The sequence below is a fragment of the Dysidea avara genome, chromosome 2 (genome assembly GCF_963678975.1).
Source record: "Dysidea avara chromosome 2, odDysAvar1.4, whole genome shotgun sequence".
Taxonomy (NCBI): Eukaryota; Metazoa; Porifera; class Demospongiae; order Dictyoceratida; family Dysideidae; genus Dysidea; species Dysidea avara.
In genome coordinates, this window is record NC_089273.1 from 40,381,432 (window position 1) to 40,407,791 (window position 26,360).

The window sequence follows — 26,360 nt, forward strand, 5'->3', positions numbered from 1 at the left end:
ACAGCCACAAGAAAACCATGTCATACTACCATGAATTTACATGTTACGTTGTTGAACTGGGACACAGAGTAGGACAAAATTAAGTCAGTGATGTGTGTATTAGGGCTGGGCTGTATTGAAATTTTACTATCACAGTATATCATGGGGAAAATATCACGATATTACTAATTATCATGATATTTTTTCATATTTTGACAGATGCTCTACTATGAAACTACACCTACCTACACAATTGATATAACCTGCAGCAACATGAATGGATGTGCAAAAATATATACACATGGCATTAACCATTTATTGAACTATACATGGAGATATAGACATTAGCTAGACCTACAATTAAGCATGGAGAGGATGTGTCTTACACACCCAAGTGCATGACATAAATTCAGGAGTTCTACAGATTCCCATGCATGACTAAAATGACTGCTAACTATAACAACAAAAGCTCATTCACCCATGCACAATTTATTAGCTATAATGCCACAATGTGCAGAAATATTCTTTCCTCAATAAAAATCCAAAACAATAAAGTCCCTTCAATAGCTACTTTCATATTCGCATAAATGCTCTATAGAGTTACTTGACTGCTCTATTAGAGTATATAGATGACTGCTCTATTAGAGTATCTCGATCTTTCCTGGAGCTAAACAGCAGCACTATGTTTACGGTAGTTAGCTAATATGAATATTATTGGAGAACAACACGGTAATAATGATATCACGATAATATTGTTTCTAAGAATTTTTGACGATACTGGTATCGTTGCATCAGAATATCGCAGTTTTACGATGTAACCGAGATACCGCCCACCCCTAGTGTGTATTGTATGTACTGCAGTTGGCAAAGATAGATGAAGTGATGTCACACAGTGAAAAAATCAAGCAAATAAACTTATGCATTGTCAAGTTATGCTTGGCTGAAGGCATCAGTTAGTTAGTAAGTCAGTTAGTAGAAAATCAGTTAAATAGGAAAGTTTTAAAATTCCACTGAAACTTGTTGGAACTATTTGGATTCATTTTAATGGTTAGTTATCATTAACCATTAATGCCAAACTGCTTTGAAGGAAATTGTAGCTGAACTCTCTACATGGTGGTTTCTTTGTAACTGAACTCTCTACAAGGTAACTTCTTCTAGCTGATCTCTCTACAGGGTGAATTGTTTGTAGCTGAACTCTCTACAGGGTGATTTGTTTGTAGCTGATCTCTATACAGGTTACTTGTTTCTAACTGATCTCTTGAATTCTGTTCAGGGTAACTGCTCTATTAGGATGACTGCTCTATTAGTAGGCATTCCAGCCCGATTTTTAAATTTTGGAAATATAGGCTTTTTATATGCTCAATAGATAGAGTATTGATTGCTGATCTCAGAAATATATAGTTTGTTGGGTTGGAATTAGCTACTTTGTCATGCACAGTGCTTAAAAACAGAAAAAAGGTACATTTTTTCTCCAGGGCTCCCCATACATTTTAAAGGGGAAAATGGCACAATTGAATCAGGAAGCCATCTAGCAATCTGGACTATCTTGAAACTGCAGTTGCTTCTAGCTGCAAGTTTGTACATGTAATGAGAGTAACTTCAGGTCTTATTGGATCTCAGTGATCTTTGTATGCTTTGTGGTGAGCAAATATGCTTCACCTACTGCACACTTCTTGATGCAATGGTGTATATCCATAGGTAAGTAACTATCTCAAGTTGGTTAAAACATCAAGTTAGCAACTTATAAAGGTAAACAACTAAAGTGGAGGTGCCACAATGATGCAACAATATTTAAGGTGGAGTTGTGGTTTCAATTATGGCATTGTTATGCCGACTTTGAAGTGGGTTATACTTTTGAGCTGATGACACAGCCATCAGAAAACTGCTCTAGAGCTGAAAATCGCTAACCCGAGTGAAGTAACTACGCACTTTAAAGTAACCACCAGTGACTACCTTTCACCCGACATTACGTTTTTTAAAGTTTTAAAGTATTCTACATACATTACAAGGCTTGAAAAGATTACAAAACAACACAAAACTCACTCATATGTAACGCGCACGATAAAACTAAGATTTTCATGGTGATCAACGTGTGGACAAACCCCACAGCGATTTTCATCCTCATTGGAGCTCGGACGACGGAGCAATCCCAAGTTTAACACGAGTTGTCATTTTGTGCCAGGGTTCTATTGGGGAATATACGGAGAATTTTTTTATTAAAAAATCTCGGATACTGGAATGCCTACTATTAGAGTATCTCGTCTCGCACTTGCTACACCAAGTTGGATTTCGTGTTATAACTCTGTGGCTTTAAGTCTGATTCTTCTACACCATTGAAGAGCCTTTCTAAGATGATTACTCCATCTGTACAGTGAATTTCAAAGCATTACCCCAAGCGGTTTATCTGGTAGGCGTGGCAAGTATTCGTTTTTTATTAGCTAATCTCGGTTGCATAATTGTTACACATTGTTGGTTTTTTCGTTGTATCTTCCTGGTTTTTAGCTCGATTTCTTTCAAACCACGAAAGGTTTGACAAATATTGTGCTATTTTTTAGGGTCATTTTAGTGTAAACCCCATCCCATTTGGTGGTTCCTATCAAAAGATATAAGCAAAAGAAGTTGACAGTGCGATTATTTTTGCGTATATATAGTATTTTCAATGCTTTTTACATATATCACATGGCACCAACACAATATTCAAAGTATCATAAATCTAGATAGGAAACTAATAATGACATGAAATTTTACCACATAACTATTTTATGGAGAACAGCATATGAGCTAGATAAAACCTCTCAAGAGTGACCACTTCTTTGTAGACTGACCACTCAGAATATTACATGGATAAGGCAAGTGATTCACAAATAAAACCGTGTGTACTAATACTAAGTATGCACCAGTACCTAATGCATTTTCAAGAATAACGAACTAGAAAAATCAGTAATATTATATAACATGGTAAGTAATAGCATCACAAGTCACAATTAACAAATACTTCAGAAACATGACAATCAGATAACAAAATGTAAGACTAATATTATTAATAAAATAGATTTGTTTGGACACTGTTCAGCTTTATTTGTCACATTGTAAGCACTAAGGATAATTATTATTTTATAACACAATGACATCACTATACTACAAAGAGAAATTATAAAAATAGTTTCTGACCAAAATTACAATCACTGAAGCTGCTATAAAATGGATCACAACAGCAGTAAATACACCAGAATATAACATTAGGTAAGAGTGAAGCCATGTAAGGTTGGTATTACAAACCAGTCTCCACTTTTGAAAAGATTATGCTCAACCTTGAACCTTATATTGCAATTCCGCGCAAGACAACAAGCTGCTCACCTTCAAACTATACTTGCATTGATGCAGAGGGATGTCTTGAAGCCCAGGATGATTGAAATGCTGAATTCTGAACAGTGTTAGATGGTGATTTACCTTAAAAAGGGCCATATTTTCGTCGTAATCCAACGTCCATCGTCCTCCAATCAAAAAACACATGGAAAAATCGAAATCAGCATAATATACGGTTTGCCCAGGAACACTTTCTTCGTCCTCATCTGCCATAGATCCACGCGGAAACACTTGGAAACTTTTGACTATCATCGGTGCCGTATTCTTCCAATTAGAATTAAGTACACAATTATTTGTATGGGATTCCTATGGGGATTTTTATTTCTCAAACTTTGATTTGACATACTTCAATAAATACAGCATGTATTTTAATCCAGTAAAGTGCATTACGAAGTACGAAGCACTGACTACCACTAACTGGAACGGCACCTTGTGAAACATTTATTGAAGGTGTGTAATTTAAGTAGCAAAAATATGCGTGAAAAATTGGTTGGTTGGAAATCGCTACTCAAAGTTGGAATGTGGAGTACTGAAGTTGGAGGGAGTGTACACAGCAAAATTCGTCTTGTTTCATCAAGGCAGCACAGAGCTACGGAGGTGCGAAAATTGCATTTTCTTTCTTCCTGTCAATATACTCACGGGGTTGCGCGCCGGCTTCTTGGGCCGTACGACACACTACCGTGTGTCTTGATATGTATACGTACTGTATATGTGTGCATAATCTGTAGTTTAATTGTAGGAAAGAAATGAAGATTTTCTGTCTGGAAAGCTAAGTGATATTGATTACCATGCACTTTCGAAGTGGAGCAAATCACTGAAGCCTATTTCAGCTAAGCGTGAATCAGTATGTTTAAATATATAATTTTATTACAAACTCACATGTAGAAAGTGCTATACAGTTTTACAGAATTAACTAGGCATGAGGTTATACAGTTTTACAGAATTAACTAGGCATGAGGTTATTATGCTGCAAAAATTATGCTTTGGAGCAGTGCTCAAAAATTCACCTATTATGCTTTTAAATGCCTATTATTCCCAAAATTATGCCACCATCTCTGGCCAATAAACTCAGTTTATTGCTGTATTAAACCATTTTCATTGATGTTTCTGCTTAAAATAATTTTCCATATTTTTAACTGGTTGCTATATCATTAATACCTGACTGCTTTAGAGCAATAATATTCGGTGATTGTTCTCTGTAGTTTTCAAGCAGCAAATAATTACCTCTTAGTAGTGTGTCACTGTTGACTTTGCCAATTTGCAATTTGGCCTTTACAAATAGTTGTGAAGTCTACAAAAATGTTTACAAGACTATGATTGTCATAAACACCAACAACACATTAATTATTTTTAGAGGTGTTTAGTGGGTGTTCGAGTGACAGTTTGACTTTGGCTTCAGGTGAGTTTGCAACATATGGTAGTAATATTTTTTCATAAACAATACTGTGATTTTGGCCTGACAAGGTTTAGTAGTTCAATCAAAAGAAGTATGGCTCCTCCACAAAGCTGATGGGGGGGCAAATACCCCATGCTGGATTTGCCATTGAACAGTACCTACCTGGAATAATGTATGGCTTGCACAGCCTCTAAATACATATAATTTTGTGAATGTCTCAAAAAAACCCAGCCTAGTTCACACAATTTCCAAATTTCTTTTAAATGAATTGCCAAAGTTTCAACTTATTATCATGATTACTATAGTATCAGAATTATAGTGCTAAACAGTAAGAAGAATAAAGAAATCCATTTGTACAGCAAGTTTACTTAAAATTCATGACAAGCACTTACATTCTCAGTCATAGGTTTCATTTGCATTGGTCTACAGTGTAGAATTTGGTTTAATGCTCACTGTGAATCACCAAAATGACCTACATAGGTATAGATTTAGTTCTGCATTCACTTACGCATACAAGTAGGTAAGGAGATGTTTAAATAACCAAAACAACAATTTTAAAATGTTTACTACGTTGTACATAAATAAACACACGCGTTACATTTACCCTTGGAGCTACAGCAGTGAAACAAAGTTAGTCATGAGAAGGAATATAATATGGTGTATAGGAGTACTGGATTTGAGACTTTCTTCTGATATATTAAAATTATTGTTGACTTTGAAGCATGCTTGATTTCACCTACACTGTATTTTTACTCTAATTTTGTTTATTCAAAACGTATACTTGTGTGAACTAGATGGGTTTTTGCTAAGGTGGTCATATATGAAATCACTGTTACAAGCTTAAGGGTGCTGAAATATGCATTGGTAAAATATTCTAAAATAAAATGCTGATTCACTTTGAGTAACCGAGACATCTTTTAGCTTACATGACTGCATGTTAAGTCTTAATAGATCAGCAGGGAAGTCCCTCATCAAATCCACTTCGTCAGTTAGATTATTATTTAGCCACACCTTCTCAATTTTGATGCCAAACGGTGGCACTTTAGTGAAACAAGTAGAAGACAAGTTCAATGACTTCAGACAACAAAATAATATACTATCATCACCATCATCTATTAAACTTAATATTCTGAAATCAAATGCAATCAACGTATATATAGCAAAATTTCTCGGCCCAAAATGTATTTCAGTACACCAAGTTCTGAATGTACACTGGAAATAGCAGATGCTCTTCCCTTATATTTCTAGCACTACATATTAAGTACAGGAGTTTACATCTTGATGGAACGACACTGTATGCAAGTGAACCTAATTAAACTACCTCTCAACATCAATATGGCTTGTTATTACAATTTCAATGCAGCAGTCTTTTGACACATATAGGGTGTATGTATGTCATGCAAATATTATACATACCTATGCTGCATTGGCTTTATTTTTATTTGTGTTTCTTCTATACTATAGCTGTTGCAGCAAAATGAGAGATTACAAACTGAAAATAGACGGCTTCAAATTGAGTTGGATGAGTCTCAACAATTAGTAAAACTCAAAACAAACAAATTAAATATTACAACTGGAAATTTTAAATCTCTGAGTGAAGAGAAAACAATGGTTAGTTAGTTGTTTATTGTATACTACTTATATGTAATACATACAATAGTTATGCCACAGCTGCAAAGTATTTAGCTAATATATACACCCAAAGCCCAAGGGTTTCAGGTGTATATATCAGCAAATCCCAAGCAGCTGTGGCATAAGTGATATTATATCTAATCCAAAACAGCCCAGCCGTAAAAAAAGAGTGCGGCCCTCAAAAAGGCTATGGTGAAAAAAGATGTGAATTCAAAGGTGGCGGCCAAGAAATGGCTGTGATGGTAGGTTAATGATAAAAATTTTAATAACAACAATTCAGGTGAATTATTGTGTTGCTTGGTCAATTGGCACAAAATTCACCTAAATTGTCGCTACTAAAAGTTTTACCGTTAAGCTACCATCACAGCCATTTCTTGGCCACCACCTTGGATTTCACATCTTTTTTCACAATAGCCTTTTTGAGGGCCGCACTCTTTTTTTTACGGCTGGGCTGTTTTGGATTAGATTTCACTTCTTTTTGTATTTGTATATCCCAAAACTGGCTTATGGCTGGCTTTGGGACATTTTTAACCTATCTTTTTTTCTTTACCACAGGAAGAAGAAAAGATGAAGCAGATTTTAAATACTTTAAATATTTCTGATTTTATCAGTAAATGTACAAATTATAATAATTATAATACATATATTTACTACAGAACTCTCCATGGTGGTTTCTTTGTAACTGAACACTCTAGGAAACTACTTCTAACTGAGCTCTCTGTACAGGGTGAATTGTTTGTAGCTGAACTATCTACAAGGTAATTTCTTCTAGCTGATCTCTCTACAGGGTGATTTGTTTGTAGCTGAATTCTGTATAAGTGATTTTTTTTTGCAGCTGAGCTCTTTACAGAATGGTTTCTTTGTAGCTGAACTATCTATAAGGTAATTTCTTCTAGCTGATCTCTCTACAGGATGATTTGTTTAATTTGTAGCTGAATATTTTACAGGGTAATTTGTTTGCAGCTGAACTCTCTACATGGTGGTTTCTTTGTAGCTGAACTCTCTACAAGGTAATTTCTTCTAGCGGATCTCTCTACAGGGCAATTTGTTTGTAGCTGAACTCTCTACATGGTGGTTTCTTTGTAGCTGGACTATCTACAAGGTGACTTCTTCCAGCTGATCTTTCTACAGGGTGATTAGTTTGTATCAGAATTTTACAGGGTGATTTTTTGGCAGCTGAACTCTCTACATGGTAGTTTCTTTGTAGCTGAACTCTCTACAAGGTGACTTCTTCTAGCTGATCTTTCTACAGGGTGATTAGTTTGTAGCTGAATTTTTTACAGGGTGATTTGTTTGCAGCTAAACTCTCTACATGGTGGTTTCTTTGTAGCTGAACTCTACAAGGTGATTTCTTCTAGCTGAACTATCTCTTTCGATAGTTGAACTCCCTACAAGGTAAATTCTTCTAGCTGATCTTTCCACAGGGTTGATTGTTTGTAGCTGATCTCTCTACAGGGTGATGTGTTTGTTTCTAGCTGATCTCTATACAGGTTACTTGTTTCTAGCTGATCTCTTGAGTTCTCTTCAGGGTGACTGCTCTATTAGGGTGACTGCTCTATTAGAGTATCTCAATCTTGCACTTGCTACACCAAGTTGGATTTCGTGTTATAACTCCGTGGCTTTAAGTTTGATTCTTCTGCACCATTGAAGATCCTTTCTAAGATGATTACTCCATCTATACAGCGATTTTCAAAGCATTACCCCAAGCGGTTTATCTGGTAGGCGTGACAAGTAGTCGTTTTTTATCATGACACACGGTAGTGTGTCATGCTGCCCAAGAAGCCGGCGTGTAACACCCAAGAGTATATTGACAGGTAGAAAGAAAATGCAATTTTCGTACTTCCGTAGCTCTGTGCTTCCTTGATGAAAAAAGACGATTAGCTAATCTCGATTGCATAATTGTTACACCCTGTTGTTTTTTTCATTGTATCTTCTTGATTTTTAGCTTGATTTCTTTCAAACCACAAAAGGTTTGAGGTTCAATAGTTAACCTATTCACCCACCGATTTTCAGCTTCTTCCCATACGCGGTTTACCCTGTAAGCTTGACAACATGTTGGTGTTATTTTTTGTGAATAATCGCTCATACCTCTTTGCCTGTTTACCGTATTCCAGCCAAAGTTGGTACCGAGATGCGCCTTTATATCCACCTTCTGTGTGCAACATTTCAAGGAAATCGGATATGGCATTCGCATTTTATAGCAGTTTTTGTAAGTTTGCGACAAGAGGAAGAAAAATAAGAAGAAAAAACACGAAAAAACTAAACCAATTTTTGAAGTCGCATATCTCGGGAACGCTTTAAGCAATTTTGCACAAATTTGGAATGGGTAGTGCTGAAGTTGAAGGGCATGTCCACAGTAAAACTCGTCTTGTTTCATCAAGGCAGCACAGAGCTACGGAGGTGCGAAAATTGCGTTTTCTTTCTTCTTGTCAATATACACGAGTGTTGCACGCCGGCTTCTTGGGCCGCACGACACACTACCGTGTGTCTTGATACCTTAAACTTCAAACAGACCACCAGGTGTATATTTAGGATTATAGATCTCAAACCACAGGTAAGTATATATGTGACTGGATTTTGGAAAAACGATCCAAATCGCACATTAGAAGTTTAGAGATAAACGGTTTTAAAGAATTGAAGCCAGCATAACTCTCCAGGGATAGCAAGTACGCGTATGAAATTTACACAAAAGATGCATCAATCTGTTACCTTTCAAGCCACTTCCAGTACCTGTAGCTGCTTGTACAGCTTCCCGCCAAATAAGATAGAAAATCTTAGCAGTTGGATGAGCAAAATAGTATCACGAGTGCTCACAAAGGGGTGGAGGCTGGGGGGTGACAAGGAGGGCAAAAGATAGGCCTCAAAATGGAGGCAGACCACGATTGGTGTCCAGACACGAGATTACAGGGATGTGCTGGCTCCTTAGTGGCTGATATGTAGCAAAATCTACAGAGAACATGTCTAGCCAACATTATAAGGCTGTCCACCAGTAAACCACTGATTCTTGCCAAGACAGGTCCTTCACAAGGCCTGAAACCGCCATTTGGGAACTCTACACCACCCAGAAAAGACGTCTATTAAAACTAGCCTCGTGTAGTTTGAGTAGTGCTGAGGGTCAAAACTTGTAGTACGGTAGTGTAGCTATCCACTGGTGGTGTTAGTTTGATGTGCGATTTGGTTCGGTTCTGTAAAATCTGGTCACATATGTACCACTTTCACACCTCAGATCAAAGTAAAGCCAGTACATATATATCAGCGTTGAAACCAGGTCGGGTCATCCGGGTAATCAGGGTCACATTTTCTCCAGGTCATCTGGGTCTGACTCGGTTTACAATTTATCCGGGTCTGACCCGGATTGGATCACGTGAGAAACGAAATTGTTCGTTTGACGACGTGGAAACTTATAAACGCTATCGCGTAACTCTTTCGTGAGCCATGCCCACTTATCGCATTACCAACATACGCTCAGCCATGCCCATTTGTTAGTAAGTGTAGTATATAGCACGAAACTGAGGGTATCTATGGTGAGGGGTAGTTTTTGTCAGTAGGTGAAGACCCCCTTTTTTTTTTTTGGTCTTCAACCTACAGCTAGACTGAAGTTGCAATATTTACTTAACACGAATCGAACGCTCAAAATGTAGAGTTGTTCGCTTGCTCGTGATTAGCCGAAACACGTCTCAGCTTTAATTAATCCGGGTCAATCCGGGTCAACCCGGGTCACATCTGGGTCAAATCCGGGTCTGACCCGGATTGCTATCCGGGTTAGTGGATCATCCGGGTCAGCAGTAGTGACCTGGTTTCAACGTTGATATATATCACATATCGCACTGACTCAAAATGTTCTCGAGATATATGCACTACTACTAGTGCATATATCTCGTTAAGGCAGTGCGTATATCTCGTTACACACTGGCTTAACGAGATATATGCACAGCCACCAGTGTATATATCTCGTTAGCTTGTGACATTGCAAACCTAATAGGAGTGCACACAATATCCAGAAATCATCAGATTTCTTTGATGTTATACTGTTATCCTCTTCTCTTATTTAGGGAATCAAGCAAGCTGTAATTGTGGGATTGAATTCTACCAAACAATCTGTGATTGTGGTATTAAATTTTAATACATTAACAGTAGTTTGTTTTTTACTTTTGTAAATGTAGCAATTAAAGTAACATAATTAACACTAGTCTCTTAAAATTGCTATATTAGCAAAAATAAAATCAAACTACTGTTTGATGTATTTAAAGTGAATCCCACAATCACAGTTTGTTTGGAAAAATTCAATCCCACAATCACAACTTATTTGGTTCCCTATATAAGAGAAGGGTATAGCAACTAAAGATTTTACCAATTAGGTGGGTCTACATGCTAAAGTAGAACATATTAGTTATACCACGTGCACTCGTGCTTTGCCTGTATATACGCACTCGCGCTCAGGCCTACAGCCCTCGTGTTTGTGTGTATATATCAGACAAAGTACTTGTGCCTGTGGTATAACTATTACATATACCTACACACCTAAGAGTTAGTGAGTACATACTCAATAGGCAGGGCCGCCCACAGGGGGGGCAACTGGAGCATTTTGTCCCGGGCCCCAGCTTGAAAGGGGCCCCAGGAGACCCCATGAAGGGCCCCCCGAATACCTGTTTAAAAGATCGATATACTCTAATAGAGCAGTCAGATCTAAATACTCTAATAGAGCAGTCACAGTATTCTTCCACTGCTTGAAGGTTCTTAGTTTACTAATTTGTTAAGATGCCTTACTGTAGTTATACTGATAGTAAAGTGTCAGTAAACTTAAGTATATGGAACATAATTATTTTACTAAGTTTTAAACTCTCATCAGTGAATGCGGGTTTACTGAAAAACTACTAAAATAACAAACAATTAACTGTTCCATATACTGGGGATATACCACTGTAGTAAACTAAGATACTTCAAGCAGTGTTCAGAGGAGCAGTGTAGCAAGCTTATAGATAAGGAGATATGGTTGGTGATGGGTGGTTATTGTCATTGCCAGCAGGTTGTGACCTTTTTTTTTTTTTTTTTTTTTTGTCCTCACGTCAGATCTAAATACTCTAATAGAGCAGTCACAGTATTCTTCAGAGGAGCAGTGTAGCAAGCTTATAGATAAGGAGATATGGTTGGTGATGGGTGGTTATTGTCATTGCCAGCAGGTTGTGACCTTTTTTTTTTTTTTTTTTTTGTCTTCACTTTAACTCTTTGCCCTGGGCCCCTTAATTTCTCTGGGTGGCCCTGTCAATAGGCTTAAGTCTATTATGCTCCAAAATCTTCATTGTTTCATTGTCAGCTATGTTCAACCCGTTACACAGCATTATGAATCAAGAACTGTTCGAAAAGTACCTCTGCAATCAAAATAGCCACTATGAAAAATACAGACGATTTCTGTTACAAAGGGAAGCCATCACGTGCTACTGCCAAATCGACACCTTTCGCTGTTAGCAAAGATGAATGGGACACAAAGGAGGACACTGGTAAGTCCATGAAGAATGCATTGTACATACTGCAGTAAGCCAAGATGTTTAAGTTCTGATTATAATATCACCCAAAAACCAGCCTCAATTTTCCTTGACAACGATGAGGCAGTATTGGTTGGGCAAAACTAAACCCAAAAAAGTTTTCAGATCGACCCAAAACGCTTTCAACAAGTTGCTACAGAATTTTTAAAAAAAGTGTATTTGATGGAATTTTCTACTGACTGAGTAAGTAACTGACTGATGCCTTCAGACAAGTGTAACTCGATAACAACTAAGGCTACGGGCTTGATTTTTTCACTGTTCGACATTGCTTCGGCCCGACAGGTGCCTTTTCGTCTCTTATCCAATCATAACAAAATTTACAGTAGCGATGCCCACCTGGTAGGGGAAAGTACATACCAAATTTAAAAAAATTTCAATAGCCATTTTTGTAATGCAGGTGACCAAATTTTTTGGATTTATTTTCATTTTTTTTCTTCTTCGTCTGTTTGCACACTTTACTAAAACTATTATAAAGCACAAAATTAATGCATTATTGAATTGCAATGAAATTTGGCACACATAAATGGGGTCCAAAAGCAAATTTTACTATCAAGTTTGGTGTGAATCTAGCAAAAATGTTTAGTAGTTATAACTGAATATTTGCATAAAATTAGAATGATTTGTTGTCACGCCTACAAGGTAAGCCGCTTCATGGAATGAACTGAAAGTAAGTTTGAAGATAGATTAACTATGTATCATCATAGGAGTGCTTTTTGGTGCTTTGAAAGGATTGAGAAAAAGAGCATGGAGGTATAAGGGAAAACCAATGGTGTGTAACGAACATACGTGACAATTGAGTTTAGTGAGTTTTATGCCTATCAGGCAAACCACTAAAGGGAATAAGCTGAAAATTGGTGTGTAGATAGATTAGTCAATATACAAAGGACTGTCAGTAGTATAAAAGAATCAGATTAAAACCAATAGTTATGATGTAAAATCCAGCATATGTGTAGAAAGAACACATTCAAGATACTCTAATAGTACAGTCACTCTATTAGAGCATTCAGCATTATTAGTACCCTATTAGAACATTCAGCTACATAACAAGCAACTTTAGTGAGTTCAGCTACACAACAAATTACCCCAATGGCAGATCAAGGATGGAAAAAATCCCCCCCCCCCCCCCCCCTAATCTTGCGGAGGAGCCAGCCATGCTTCTTATTAAAATAGCTACTAAACTTTATGTCAGTTTATCAACTCATGAAAATATGCACAAATTTACCTGAAACCAAAGTAAATGAAAGTCAAACCAGCTGTAAAATTGTCACCCAGCACCTTTGTCTGTACTATGCGCCTCTATAATTATTATTGTGTTGCTGTTGTTTAAGACTTCACAACCATCTGAAAGGCCAAAATGGCAAAAATCAACAGTGAGACACTACCAAGAGGTGATTATTTGCTGCTTCAAAAATGCATCACTGAACTAGAGAATCTGGCTTTCCCCAACCATCTACAATTTACTCTGTTTGTGTCCCTCCCCTTGCCAGCTCCATAACCCGCCCCTGCACATCCGGTGTAGAGGTCATCAACAACAATTCACCATAATTTAAGGAATTTAGCTACAAAAATCACCCTGTAGAATTTTCAGCTACAAAACAATTTATTGTATGGACAGTCCAGCTACAGTACAAACAAGTCACCCTGTAGAGAATTCAGCTACAAAGAAGTAACCCTATACAATTCTTGTGTAAATAAATGACCCAGTAGTATATTCAGCTACAACCAAATCACCCTGTGCAGAGTTGAGCCACCCTGTGAAGAGTTCAGCTACAATCAAACTAACCTGTGGTGAGGTCAATTGAAAACAAGTCAGAGTTCAATGCCAACCATACAATAGAGACTTCAGCTGCAAACAAGTCACCCAGAAGAGAGCTGAGTTACAAACAAATCATTCAGTTGAGAGTTAAGTTGCAAAAAGACACCCTATGGAGACAACCAAATCTTAGTTCAGCTACAAACAAGTCACCATATAGCCACTTCAGCTCCAAACAATTTACAAAGTAGAGAGTTCAGCGACAAACAATTTACCAAGTATAGAGCTCAGCTACAAGCAAGTCACCTGTAGGGAGTTTAAATCCCAGTTCAGCTACAAACAAATCCCAGTTCATTGAGTTCAACTATAAAAAAGTCACCCGTTAGTTAGTTCAGCTACAAATAACTTACTCAGTAGAGAGTATAATTACAAAGTAAAAAGTTCAGCTGCAAACAAAATTACCAAGTATAGAGTTCAGCTCCAAACAAGTCACCTGGTAGAGAATGTAGCTACAAACAAGTCGCCCAGGTAGAGAGCTCAGCTGCAAAAAACACCAGTGGAGAGTTCAGGTATAAACAAGTTACCTGGTAGAGAATTCAGAAACAAAAAAGTCACCAGTAGGGAGTTCCAAGTAATCCAGTAGTGAGTTCAGCTACAAACAAGTCACCCTTTAGTGAGTTCAGGTGCAAACAAGTTGCTCATTGGAGAGTTTAGCTACAAACAAATCAACCAATAGAGGGCTCACAGCAAAAATGTCACTTCGGCTACAAATAAATCATCCTTTGGAGAGTTCAATTATAAACAAGTCATCCTGCAAAGAGTTCAACTACACATAAATCGCCAATAGCTACAAAATAAGTCACACTGTAGAAAGTTAAGCTACCCTGTTGAGAGTTCGGCTGCAAACGAATCCACCTGTGAAGAGTTCAGCAACAAGCAAGTCACCTAGTAGAGAATTCAGCAGCAAACAAGTCATCTGTAGAGAGTTCAGCTACAAACAATTTATCCAGTAGACAGTTCAGACACCCAGTAGAGAGTTCAGCTACAAAACAAGTCACCTTGTAGAGACTCCAGCTACAAACAAGTTACCCTGTAGAGAGTTAAGTTACAAACAAGTCACTCTGTAGAGAATTCAGCCACAAGCAAAATTAATGTCTCTGTAGAGAGTTCAGCTACAAACAAGTTGCCGTTTGTGAATGGATCTGGGAAAATCGGTATTATTGGCCATGACAGCAGATTTGATTTTTCACCCCAAGAACACATACAAACAAGTTACCTGGTAGAGAATTCAATTTACCAATAGAGAGTTCAGCTACAAGCCTCTCGCTCAGTACGCTTGTGCCAATTAAGCCAGCATAATTTCGAGCATAATAGGCTAGCAAAAGCATCAAGGAATATGCCAGCATAATAGGACGATTTTCAAGAATTTTAATTAAAATGCACAATGCGCACGCCAAAAATACTGTACAACATGAACGCACTGCACATTATTACTGCATTTCATATCAAAAACCTTGTAGTGTTATTATTTTTACCACTTCTTTACTGATTATTCACACTATCAAAATAAGATCAAGATACTCTAATACAGCAGTCACTTACTCTAATACATCAGTCAGGAAATGCAGGTATACTCTAATAAAACAGTCAGCACTCGAGCATAATCTAGATTTTGAGAGCATAATTTTGAGAATAATAGGCTAGATTTTTTGAGCACTGCTCAAAAGCATTATAGGCAGTTTTCAAAGCATAATTGGCTCAAGCCTATCATTCAGTAGACAGTTCAGCTACAAAAAAGTCAACTACAAACAAGTCACCCTGTAGAGAGTTTAGTTACAAAATGTCACCTAGAAAACAGTTCAGCTATAAACAAGTCACCCCATAGAGGGTTCAACTACGAACAAATCATCCTGTAGAGAGTTCAACTACAAATAAGTCACCCAGTAGAGACTTCAGCTCCCATGTGGAGAGTTCAGTTATAAACAAGTCTCCCTGTAGAGTTCAGCTACAAGAAACAAATCACCCAGTGTAGAATTCAGTTACAAACTAGTCACACTGTAGAGAGTTCAACTACAAACATATCAACCAATAAAGAGTTCAACCACAAAAATAGAGTTCATCTACACCTGTGGAGAGTTAAGTTATAAACAAGTCACCCTGTAGAAATTTCAGCTACCTACAAGTCACCCAGTAGAGAATTCAGTTATAAAAAGCCACCCTGTAGGGAGTTCATCTACAAATAAATCGCCCAGTAGAGAGTTCAGCTTCAAAATAGTCACCCTGTAGTGAGCCACAAAAGTGTCACCAGAGATTTTAGCTACAAACAAATCGCCTAGTAGCAAGTTCAGCTTCAAACAAGTTGGCATCGCATTTGTTGAACATCAGTTTAATTTGATAGTGTTGTTTACACAGCACTTTTTCACGAACATAGTGATACTAAATATCAATTTACTTAGTCCTGCTGTGATATTGTAGTTAGTTACTATGCGTATGGCTGCTGGATTTTCTCAGTAGGCTTGGTTTGTTCATTGTGAAGATCTTTGAATAGCTTGTTCAACTGAGTGAATTTCTGTGCTACATACGTTAGTGCGACATATTCACCTTCAGCTGTAGAAAGTGAAGCACACACTAATCTTCTTCTTACTTTTTCAATTTACTGGTGCTCCACTCACCATAAATAGGCATATAGCCTGAGGTAAATTTCAATCAATTGCAGTCCAATCAGTATCTAAGTATTAGGGCTGAACCAAATACTAATACTCAGTAAGTACTCGTTAGGGATTTTGGTACTCGGATAGTAAAATTGGTACTCTAGTACTTGTTAGGATCATGTGACCCAGCTCACATGATGTATTTGTCATCAGGGAAGTGAAACAATGAAGGCTCCAGAGTTTGATTGGTTTTTTTTTTTGTCAGGGACACTAACATCCATACTTTAATACAGTGTGTTCATTGAAAAGCTGTAAACTGATTAAGGTTGGTATGAAACATGTCAAATGGATATGACTACAAGTAGTTAGTATTCATGAGTACTCAATCCTTAACTATAGAGAGTACTCAAATACTAATAAAACCATAATCACTTCAGCCCTACTAAATATCCAGTTATTATCTTGTTGTCACTTTCATCATACTAGTCCATAATTGATTGTATCATTCAGATACCTCAGGATGCACTTTAATGCAACCCAATGAAATTACGTTCTTTAGTTGGCTTGAATCTATCATCGTTAACAGTAAATGTTCTGGTCCATCTTAAAGATACAGCAACATACCCACTGCAGATTGGTGCAAATCATCATCACACAGTTCTGAATATTCAGTAGCTTTCGATAGCTTTGTTTCTGTGGCCACTGGTGTAGCAGTAGGTTTGTAATTTTCTATTCTAAATTTCTAATCTAAATTTCTGCAAGACAGTCTGAATATAAGATGACTGACCAATTCAACTCTTGCTAGTATCAAAATTTTGCTTCACATTAACTCCACGAAAATAGCAGAGTTCTTCCATGTCTTCACTCAAAATGTTCTCCAAGATAAGCTTTGACTTTTGCAATCGTTTGCTGTAATTTTGCAGCTAGAACAATGTCATCAACATAGATAATCAAACTATATTCTGTGGAGACAAAAATACAGTGATCATTAGAACTCTGTTTGAAACCCATTGATTTCAGCTGTGCATAAGTGCTTGATTACAACACTAAAGACATTGTTTGAGCACATAAATGCTTTTTTCAGTCAATAAACTAGGTTCTCTAGACCTTGTGCCACAAACCCCTCAGGATGCTTCATATATACCTCCTCTTGTAAGTCTCCATGGAGAAATTCAGTGGTAATATATCCATCTGATGAAGTCTTAAATTTTAATCTTCTGGTAGTTCTACAAGTTCCCATATGTTGGTGTAGTGAAGGGAGCCAATTTCATTTCCAAAGCATCAAGCCACTTCTGGCTTGTTTGTACCGATTTGGGTTCCTTGACATCTATGACATTACATCATTGTTCATAAAATTCCACCTGTCTCTTTCACATTCAGAACATCAAGTGGATTGGTAATATCTACTGGTTTGTCAAAGTACGCTATAGATACACATACTTCTTTGACTCATGTTGTGTCAACCATTTCAAGTCCACATTTATGTGCATTGAAAATAACATTTCAACTAAACACCATCTTTTTCTTAAGTGGATCATGCAACCTGTAACCTTTTGTAGTAGTACCATAACCCATGAGAATATATTTCTTTGATTTTACATCTAGTTTCCTACTCTCATCTTTAGGAACATGTAGAATAGCTTGCCACCCAAGGTGGTTAACTTTTTTTCCTCCAGTCCACAAAAGAGGTCTGCTTTGATGGTTATGCAGGTAAGCTGCAGTTTAGATAGCTTCACCCCAGAATTTGAATGTGTGGTAATTTGGCATAAAACAGCATTATTCTAACAATCTCAAAGAGAGTTCTGTTTATATGCTCAGTCACACCATTATTTTTGTTCTGGGGTTTTTTTCATTGTAAGACATGTTTTACTTGTTCTGCTCTTGGATATGCTTCAGACTTACTGGAAGTAAAGTCTCCTCTGTTGTACAGCTTTCAATTTTTGACCAGTGCATCTATCAGCCATGACTTGCCGCTCACAAAATTTTACAAATACCATCCATAATCTTCAAATAATGCCAGCATAATAGGCTCAGGCCTACCTGCCTGCCTGCCAACAAGCATCACTCGATAATGGCTAAAGCTACAGGCTTGATTTTTGCATTTTTTGATGTCACTTCAGCCTGACAGGTTCCTTTTGGCATACCGCAGTACATACAATGCATGCATCATGGACCTACCTTTGTCCTCCTTTGTGTCACATTTCTTTTTGCTGACAGCCCACGGTATTGATTTGAAGTAGCACGATGGCTTACCTACATTTTTAGAATGGAAATTGTCCATATTTCCATGGTGACTGGATTGATTGCAGAGGCACTTCTCCTACTGTTCTTCAATTGTAACACTGTGAAAGTGAAGCAAAAAGTAAACAAACAAATATAAGGGAAACTTAAGAATTTAAAGGTCGATTCGAGATCATAGAAAAAGTAGGGAAACAAGGCAATTTTGATTGTGGGATCCACTTTGTTTCAATTGCAAGCCACAGAAGACCTTCGAAAAGCGCATTGTAAAGTTAATCTTGCCCATAATATTATAGGTTTATGCACTGTTTATTACTATATTCAGTAGTAAGACAGCTCTATAACTAAAACCATAAATATTCCCTCACCACAAGGTAGCTAATATCAAATATTTAGACAAAGGTATGCAGTGTTTTGTTTGATGTGTGGAGGTCTCTTATTTGCAAAAAAACCTGCTATCAGGTGTTACACCCAACAGTTGTTCACAACCACAATTTGGCCACAATGTGGCCCACAGTAATGCAATTAGCCTTTTGTGGACAAATAGTATTTTGCACATCAGGAAACACCAAGCGATTGCGAGCAGATTATAAGAAATTGCACACAGGTATGCTGTTATCGTTGGTAGCTCAGTGGATTTATAGACCATTATGGTAACTAATTAATCAAAAAGCCTTTAATTCAGTTTGTGGCCTTCGCCATGTTAAAGCATGCTCTGTAGACCAAGACAGCTATGCTGGCACCGGCTATTCCCATTCACAACCATTCACACGTATCTACAAACCTTCAGTTATTCACGCTCCATGGTTTGTGCAACCTCACATCTTTTGCTCGCTGAAATACCCTCAATGTTTACAATGAGAACTCTCTATACTAACTCACTGCTTCTATGCCATTGTCTAAAACACTTATACACTCACAATAGGCATCTTCGAGGATTTAAAAACCACCAGTGACATCAATAATTACCTTGGCTGCACCTCAGTAATTATTGACGTCAATTCAAGTTTTTAAATCCTCGAAGACACCTATTGCGAGTGTCTAACTATTACATATATCAAAAATTTATTTGATCTGCCCATGCAAAAGTGTTACATAAGTAAACTAATTACTAAGCTTATATTATTTAGCTCCAATTATACTTTAAAATCCACATGCATACATACATGTACATGTATACATTTGTGTCATTTTGTACCAACTGCTCATGTAAGTATGGGCAGGGATGATAACTTGGATATACACACATGTGCTACGTGTATATGGTGTTCCTAAAATAGCCTTGTGTACTATGCCTACATCAACAATGCATTTTATTTGTTGTGACTTATAAGGTACAAAGTACTAAAAACATTCATCAAATACTTCTTTTCTGCAGCTAAAAGAGAAGCATAACTTTGATGCATCAAGCTCAAATTCAGAAGGTACTAACAATTTATATTGTATTGAGCATAAGAATTATGAAAATATTTTAAGACCAAAGGTTGAAGTTAGCACAGTAAAATTATATCCCAGTGAAGCCATACTTCAAAGAATTCAATGGAATTGTATGTTAGTTATTGCTCGAGCAATACACTGTAACTGCCGTGTTGTCCAGTAAGGTATTAAACACCAAATGTGCAGTATTGTCTATCAAAATGCAGTATCAGTATTACATGTTTATGCAAACTCTGAATATGAAACCATAATTATAGAAGAATTGGACTAAAAGTCATTGAGTTATAATACAAAATCCAACTACTTGTAGCAAGTACGTGATTAAGATACTCTAATAGCACAGTAAACTTATTAGTGCATTCAGCATCATTAGTAAGTTACTCTATTTAAGCATAACTACTGCAAGGCCTTTCTATGAGATTATTCCATCTACATACTGGTTTTTAGCTCACTCTTCTCAGCGGTTTGCCTGGTACGTAGGTTTTTTTTATTCATTAAACTTGATTACTTAATTGTGACACAGGTTGGGTTTTGTGTCATATCTCCATGGACTTTACCTTGATTCCTTTCAAACAATAAAAAGGCATGCTACGATGGTCACTCCATCAACATAGCAATTTTCAACTCATCCGTTTACCCTATGGGTGTGACAGAAGTTTGATCTTATTTTACGCAAATAATCAGTCATAACTCCATGATTGTTCGTCGAATTCCCACCAATATTGGTAATGAGATTAACTTTAATCAGCTCTTTGACTGTACCAAATTTCAGGCTTATTGGAATACATGTGTATTTGTGTTTTATGGCAGAATTTTCAGTGTGTGAAAAAAGTAGAAGAAAAAAACAAAGAAAACATTGAAATATTGGCCAGAAATGACTAGAGGGATTTTCTTTAAATTTTGTGTGTAGACTCCCCTACCAGCTGGCAGGCACGTCTGTAGCAAATTTTGTTCCAATTGGATAAGAAATCACGGAGCAACATATGCGAGAAAATGATACTTTCTTTTTTCCTGTCAATAATTAAACTCACGGTGTGGTGTGCCGGCTTCTTAAGCTGCACGACACACTACCCTATGTCTTGATTAGTCAAGTCCGAAGTTAAGCCAAGGATGCGTGTTAATAACTATTATATTCTATGACTGCTGTGATATAACTAGCTTATATCCAAATAAAAGACTGTGAGTATTAAGATACATCCCTAGTTACATATACACAACTGAATACAAAACACAGCAAAAATAGACACACAGAAAAAACATGGTAAAACATGTCACAAAACAAACAGGCTAATTAAAAAGTCCAAAACTCTAAGAATATGGTGCAGTCTAAATGCTTTTCCAAAAGTGGAAACTTCAGAATATTATGCATATGGAGTGTGGTATTCTGGTTTTTTCACAAAGAATCATATATGTAGTGAGGTATGTTTCATTTCCACATTTGGATGTTTTTTGACCTTATATTTTCATCCAAAATTGGATGATTATTGTACTTGAGCAAAATTCATCCATAAGCAGATGATGATTGCTCATTTCTCTTTATAGTGAGGAATTTATACAATAATCATCCAATATTTGATGTTTCTTGTCATCCAAAGGTGGAATGTATTTGTTCCCATCCAAAATTGGATGTTTCTTGTCTTCCAATATTGGAATGCATTTGTTACCATCCGATGTTTATTGGTGAAGAAGAAACCAAAGCAGAACTTGACCCTAACACTATTACTACTTTTGTGTCCCCTAAAGTGGAATGCTTGGGGCAACTACTAGACACATCCCCTAAAGTTGAATGCTACGAGCAACTACTAGATGCATCCCCTAAAATATATTTGAATCCTCGGGGCAACTAGATGCATCCCCTATTAATAAAGTTGAATTATTGTGACAACTACTAGATGCATCCCCTAAAGTTGAATACTGGGGGAATACCAACCCAAGACAAGGAACATCCAATTTTGGATGGCAATAAATACATTCCAATATTGGAAGACAAAAAATGTCCAATTTTGGATGGCAACAAATACATTCCACTTTTGGACGATAAGAAACATCCAATTTTGGATGATTGTTGTATAAATTCATCACTATAATAATAATTATAGAGAAATGAGCAATAATCATCCACTTTTGGATGAATTTTGTTCCAGTATAATAATCATCCATTTTTGGATGAAAATGTGAGATCAAAAAGCATCCACTTTTGGAATTTGACCATACCTGATGTCGTACAGCAGTACCATGTATTAACAAGGGTTCATAATAAATTTATGGTGAATTTGTGTTGCCTTCTCTGAGTTTCATTAGGATTCGAACCAAATTTACCTGAATTGTCATTTAAAAATTTTTGCCATTAACCTTCCATCACAGCCATTTCTTGGCTGCCATTTTGAATTTCACATCTTTTCACCATGGAATTTTGGGGGCCACACTCTTTTTTCACAGCTTGGCTGTTTTGTAATATATGTCACTTTTTTATAATAATATACTCCAAAGCCAGTTTTGGAGCTTCTTTTACTTGTCTTTTTTTCTTTAGTGAAGGAAGAAATCAAGACCAGAATTGTTTTGTGTTTTGCTTATATTATAATGATGCATTTAACAAAATAATACTGTACTATTACATCTACAGCTTAATTGGCTCACTTGTATCAGAAATCTCTATAACTACAAGGTAACTTGCAGAGTGACTTCCAATGTAACTAGACTCTCTATAGGGTTGATTTGTTGGAGCTGAACTCTTTACAAGTGATTTGTTTGTAGCTGGATTCTTTGCAGGGTGACTTGTTTTAGCTGAACTCTCTACATGGTGATTTGTTTGTGGCACAGCGTGATATATTTGTAGCTGAACACTCTACAGGGTGATTTATTTGTAGCTGTACTCTCTACTGGGTGACTTTTTCATAGCTGAAGTCTCTACTGCCTACAGGGTGATTTGGTTGTTGCTGAACTCTCTCTACATCGTGGCTTTTTTAGCTGAATTCTCCACTGGGTGATTGGTTTGTATCTGAACTCTCTACAGGGTGATTTGTTTGTGGCTGAACTCTATAGAAGGTGACTTGTTTGTTACTGAATTCTCCACAGGTTGATCTGTTTGTAACTGAGGTCTCTACATTGTGGCTTTTTTACAGGGTGACTTGTTTGTAGCTGAGCTCTTCACAGGCTAATTGGTTTGTAACTGAGCTCTCTAGGCTAAAACCTGTAAACACAGGATATCAGAATGAATAATAATAGAGAAAAAATCCCAGGCTAATTTGACAACCTAGTCAATCGGTAGTCTATAAATGCTGTATTATGACTTTTTATAGCTGAACTCTCTAGTGAGTAACTATGTAGACGAATGGGTGACTTATTTGTTACAGGGTGACTTGTTTGTAGTTAAACTCTCTAGAGAAAAAGTGACTTTTTTGAAGCTGAACTCTCGTTTAAGGCTATAGTTTGTAACTTGCACCTTCATATTAACCATAAACAGGCAAATCCATTACTGGGTAAGCTGTATTTGAAAGAACTTTCCTGAAGGTGGGAAAAAGAGGATATTGAATTGTGCATTCGATGTGACATTTATTCTTGTATCATCTTGTGAGCAGTGGCACAAAATATTTTCAAATTTTCCTCCTGTTTTGGCAATCAAGATAACCGTAGTTTTTGCCATAAACTTATATCTTTGTAGCAAAACAGGTACTTAAGCATCTATAAAATATAAACATTTTTAATGCTTTACACTGTACATTTGGGCTTATGTAAACATGTGGGTGCCCTAGCAGATCTGGTCGCATAATGTAGTTGCCAAGTGAATATACATAATAAGCTGGCTACATAATACAGTCCCATTTTCAGTCTGTGGTATGCTTTAACAGAAAACTGACAGTTATAGGTTTATCATATTATTGTGAAGAGCATAATAGTAAGTTATTTAAATTGGAGTATTGGTAGGGACCCGCCGATTATGCCGGCATAATAATGAGCATAATAGGTGCCTGAAAGCATTGAGCATAATGCTAGCATAATAGGCAGAACACTTGTGCATTACCATAATTCTTTCTTATCAAAATACATATCACAGAAAAAAGATCGATATACTCAAATAGAACAATCAAAGAATAATCAGGTAGCTGACTGTTCTATTAGAGTATATCGATCTTTTCTGTGACATGCAATTTGACAAGCAAGGATTTAGAGTCTGTGCTTCAGCAACTTACTGTTTTCCCATAAAGTGCAAATTTACTAGGAACGTAGGTATAAATATTGAGCATAATCTGAGCATAATAGGTAAATACTGAACATTAATTTAAGCATAATAGGCAAAATTTTGATCAGTGCAGCATAGCATAATGGGTAAAATAATGAGCATAATCGGCGGGTCCCTAAGTATTGGTCATAAAGATAAAAGTACAGATTAAAAGCAAGAGATAATACAGTCATATTGATGCACATTGATTAAACATTACAATTGTTTTGAATCACCATATGACTGAAGTATATAATGATTAACTGGCAGGTGTATCTATAGGAGACCCTAGTCTAGTGTTTCAGTGCTTTTTTACTATGATCCCTACTCAAATGTCAAAATCCTTGTGCCTGTTATTATATTATTAATCATGGGATGTATGCTATAGATATATAATTGTGAATAAATCTGGATATATGTGAGAAAATTCTCACTTTGATTGGCAAGCAGAGCTTGTTTAACTTGTAAAAGTGACTTTTCGTCATACACATATACTCCAATGTCTCTAATAAATAATATTTTGTTGCATGTATAACAACTTCAACATGAATTATTTCTTTGCTTCACATACACTTAGTCTAGGAGCCTTATCGGTTTGAAGTAATTAAGTATGCAATTATACACCATGATACTATATATTAACAGCTGTTAGAGAATTTTATTGTACTTTAGACCTGAATGATTGCAACAATCTGCCGGATATTGCTTGTTTACTGAACATTGTTCCTTTTATACAAAATCACTGGTATATCATTGGAACCAGGCTAAAAATACTAGACGAAACACTGAACAGTATCTGGGAAGCTGCCTGCAAAGTAGAAGTTTCTTCTAAGGAAGTATTTTGCTGCTGTAAAATGTTGATATGCTGGCATAAGCAAAGAAACAATTCATCAGTTTCAGCTCTTCTACATGCAGTAAATATTCCTCCACTTCTTGACAAGTTAACTTTGATTTCAAATATACTATTGGATGAGGACAATAATTTTGCTGAGCTTAATAAATCATCAAGTAATGTAGATGAAGCTGAAAAACAATATGCCTTGATGATCACCGATGTCACTGAAATAATAAGTAACTCTAAAATTGATACAAACAAGTTTAAACAATATTTAGATCATTGCAAGGATATGCAAACTCATGAAAGAAAAATTGACAGAAATGTTTATGAAAATGCATTGAGTTTTTCAGATTTAATTGATGCACTTGAGAGCAATGGATATATAAGCCAAGTTGAATTATCATGGTTGAAACATTTAGTAGCTGATGTTGCAAACAACGATGAAGCATTGGAGATAATAAAAAGATATGAAGAGATGAATATAGTATACAATCTACATTGGCAAGACGGAAAACAAACTAGTCACCCACATGAGACTGTTTTACTGAACTATAAGGATAGTAATGTAAGTAAAGCTAAATGTGCATATTACAACAAAATTTGTGACTATATTTTTGAAAAGGTACCGTTTCCACACGTTTTACAGGAGTTAGTAAAACGCAAAATACAGAATAACGGAATTGCGGAATAATGGAATAAGCAAAACTCATCGTTTACAGATTGTACAAATACTTATATACTCTATAGTAATTGTACTTTATTTACTTTGTAACAGCTCTGCATGGCATGCCACGGTGATGGAATACAGCAGGTGGGTGAGCATTAAATAGGATGAGCATGCAACCAATCATCCTAGAACGATCTACATTCACTAAACTTACTATATAATATTATACTTCTTCATTGATATTGCTACAAAACACTAAAACCTAGTTCTATTCTTAGGTCAAACTAGCTGGCCTTCACAGGCATCTGGCCGAATTTATTACAGCATAGATTACAGTCACACTATCGAGTTAGTGGAGTGCAGTGCGGGGGGGGCTTTGGGGGCTGAAGCTCCCCCCCCCCCTTCATATTTAGGCTTTACTTGTTCAATATGCTGAGTATTATAATGAAATTTTGTCTTAGCATAATTATATGATCACTAATAATACAAATACTCATAAAACCACCTTATAAACATCTTTCCAAGGTATTATCAGTGGATTTATGCTAAAGTTTATGCAACAAGGACCTGGATCAGCATTGGATTGGAGGTGTACAAGATCGAGATACTCTAATAGAGCAGTCAGCTAACTACTCTAATAG

At 36.6% G+C, this 26,360-nt stretch overlaps 1 protein-coding gene across 1 annotated transcript in view; it reads left to right on the forward strand.

The window, feature by feature from the left end:
• Positions 1 to 26,360, forward strand: part of LOC136248097 (uncharacterized) — a 128,744-nt gene that overhangs the window by 59,890 nt on the left and 42,494 nt on the right. The window contains exons 9-12 of the mRNA XM_066039911.1: positions 4,085 to 4,189; positions 6,206 to 6,352; positions 19,937 to 19,982; positions 24,887 to 25,617. Coding sequence (XP_065895983.1) covers positions 4,085 to 4,189; positions 6,206 to 6,352; positions 19,937 to 19,982; positions 24,887 to 25,617 — 1,029 coding nt within the window. The remainder of the gene's footprint in view (positions 1 to 4,084; positions 4,190 to 6,205; positions 6,353 to 19,936; positions 19,983 to 24,886; positions 25,618 to 26,360) is intronic.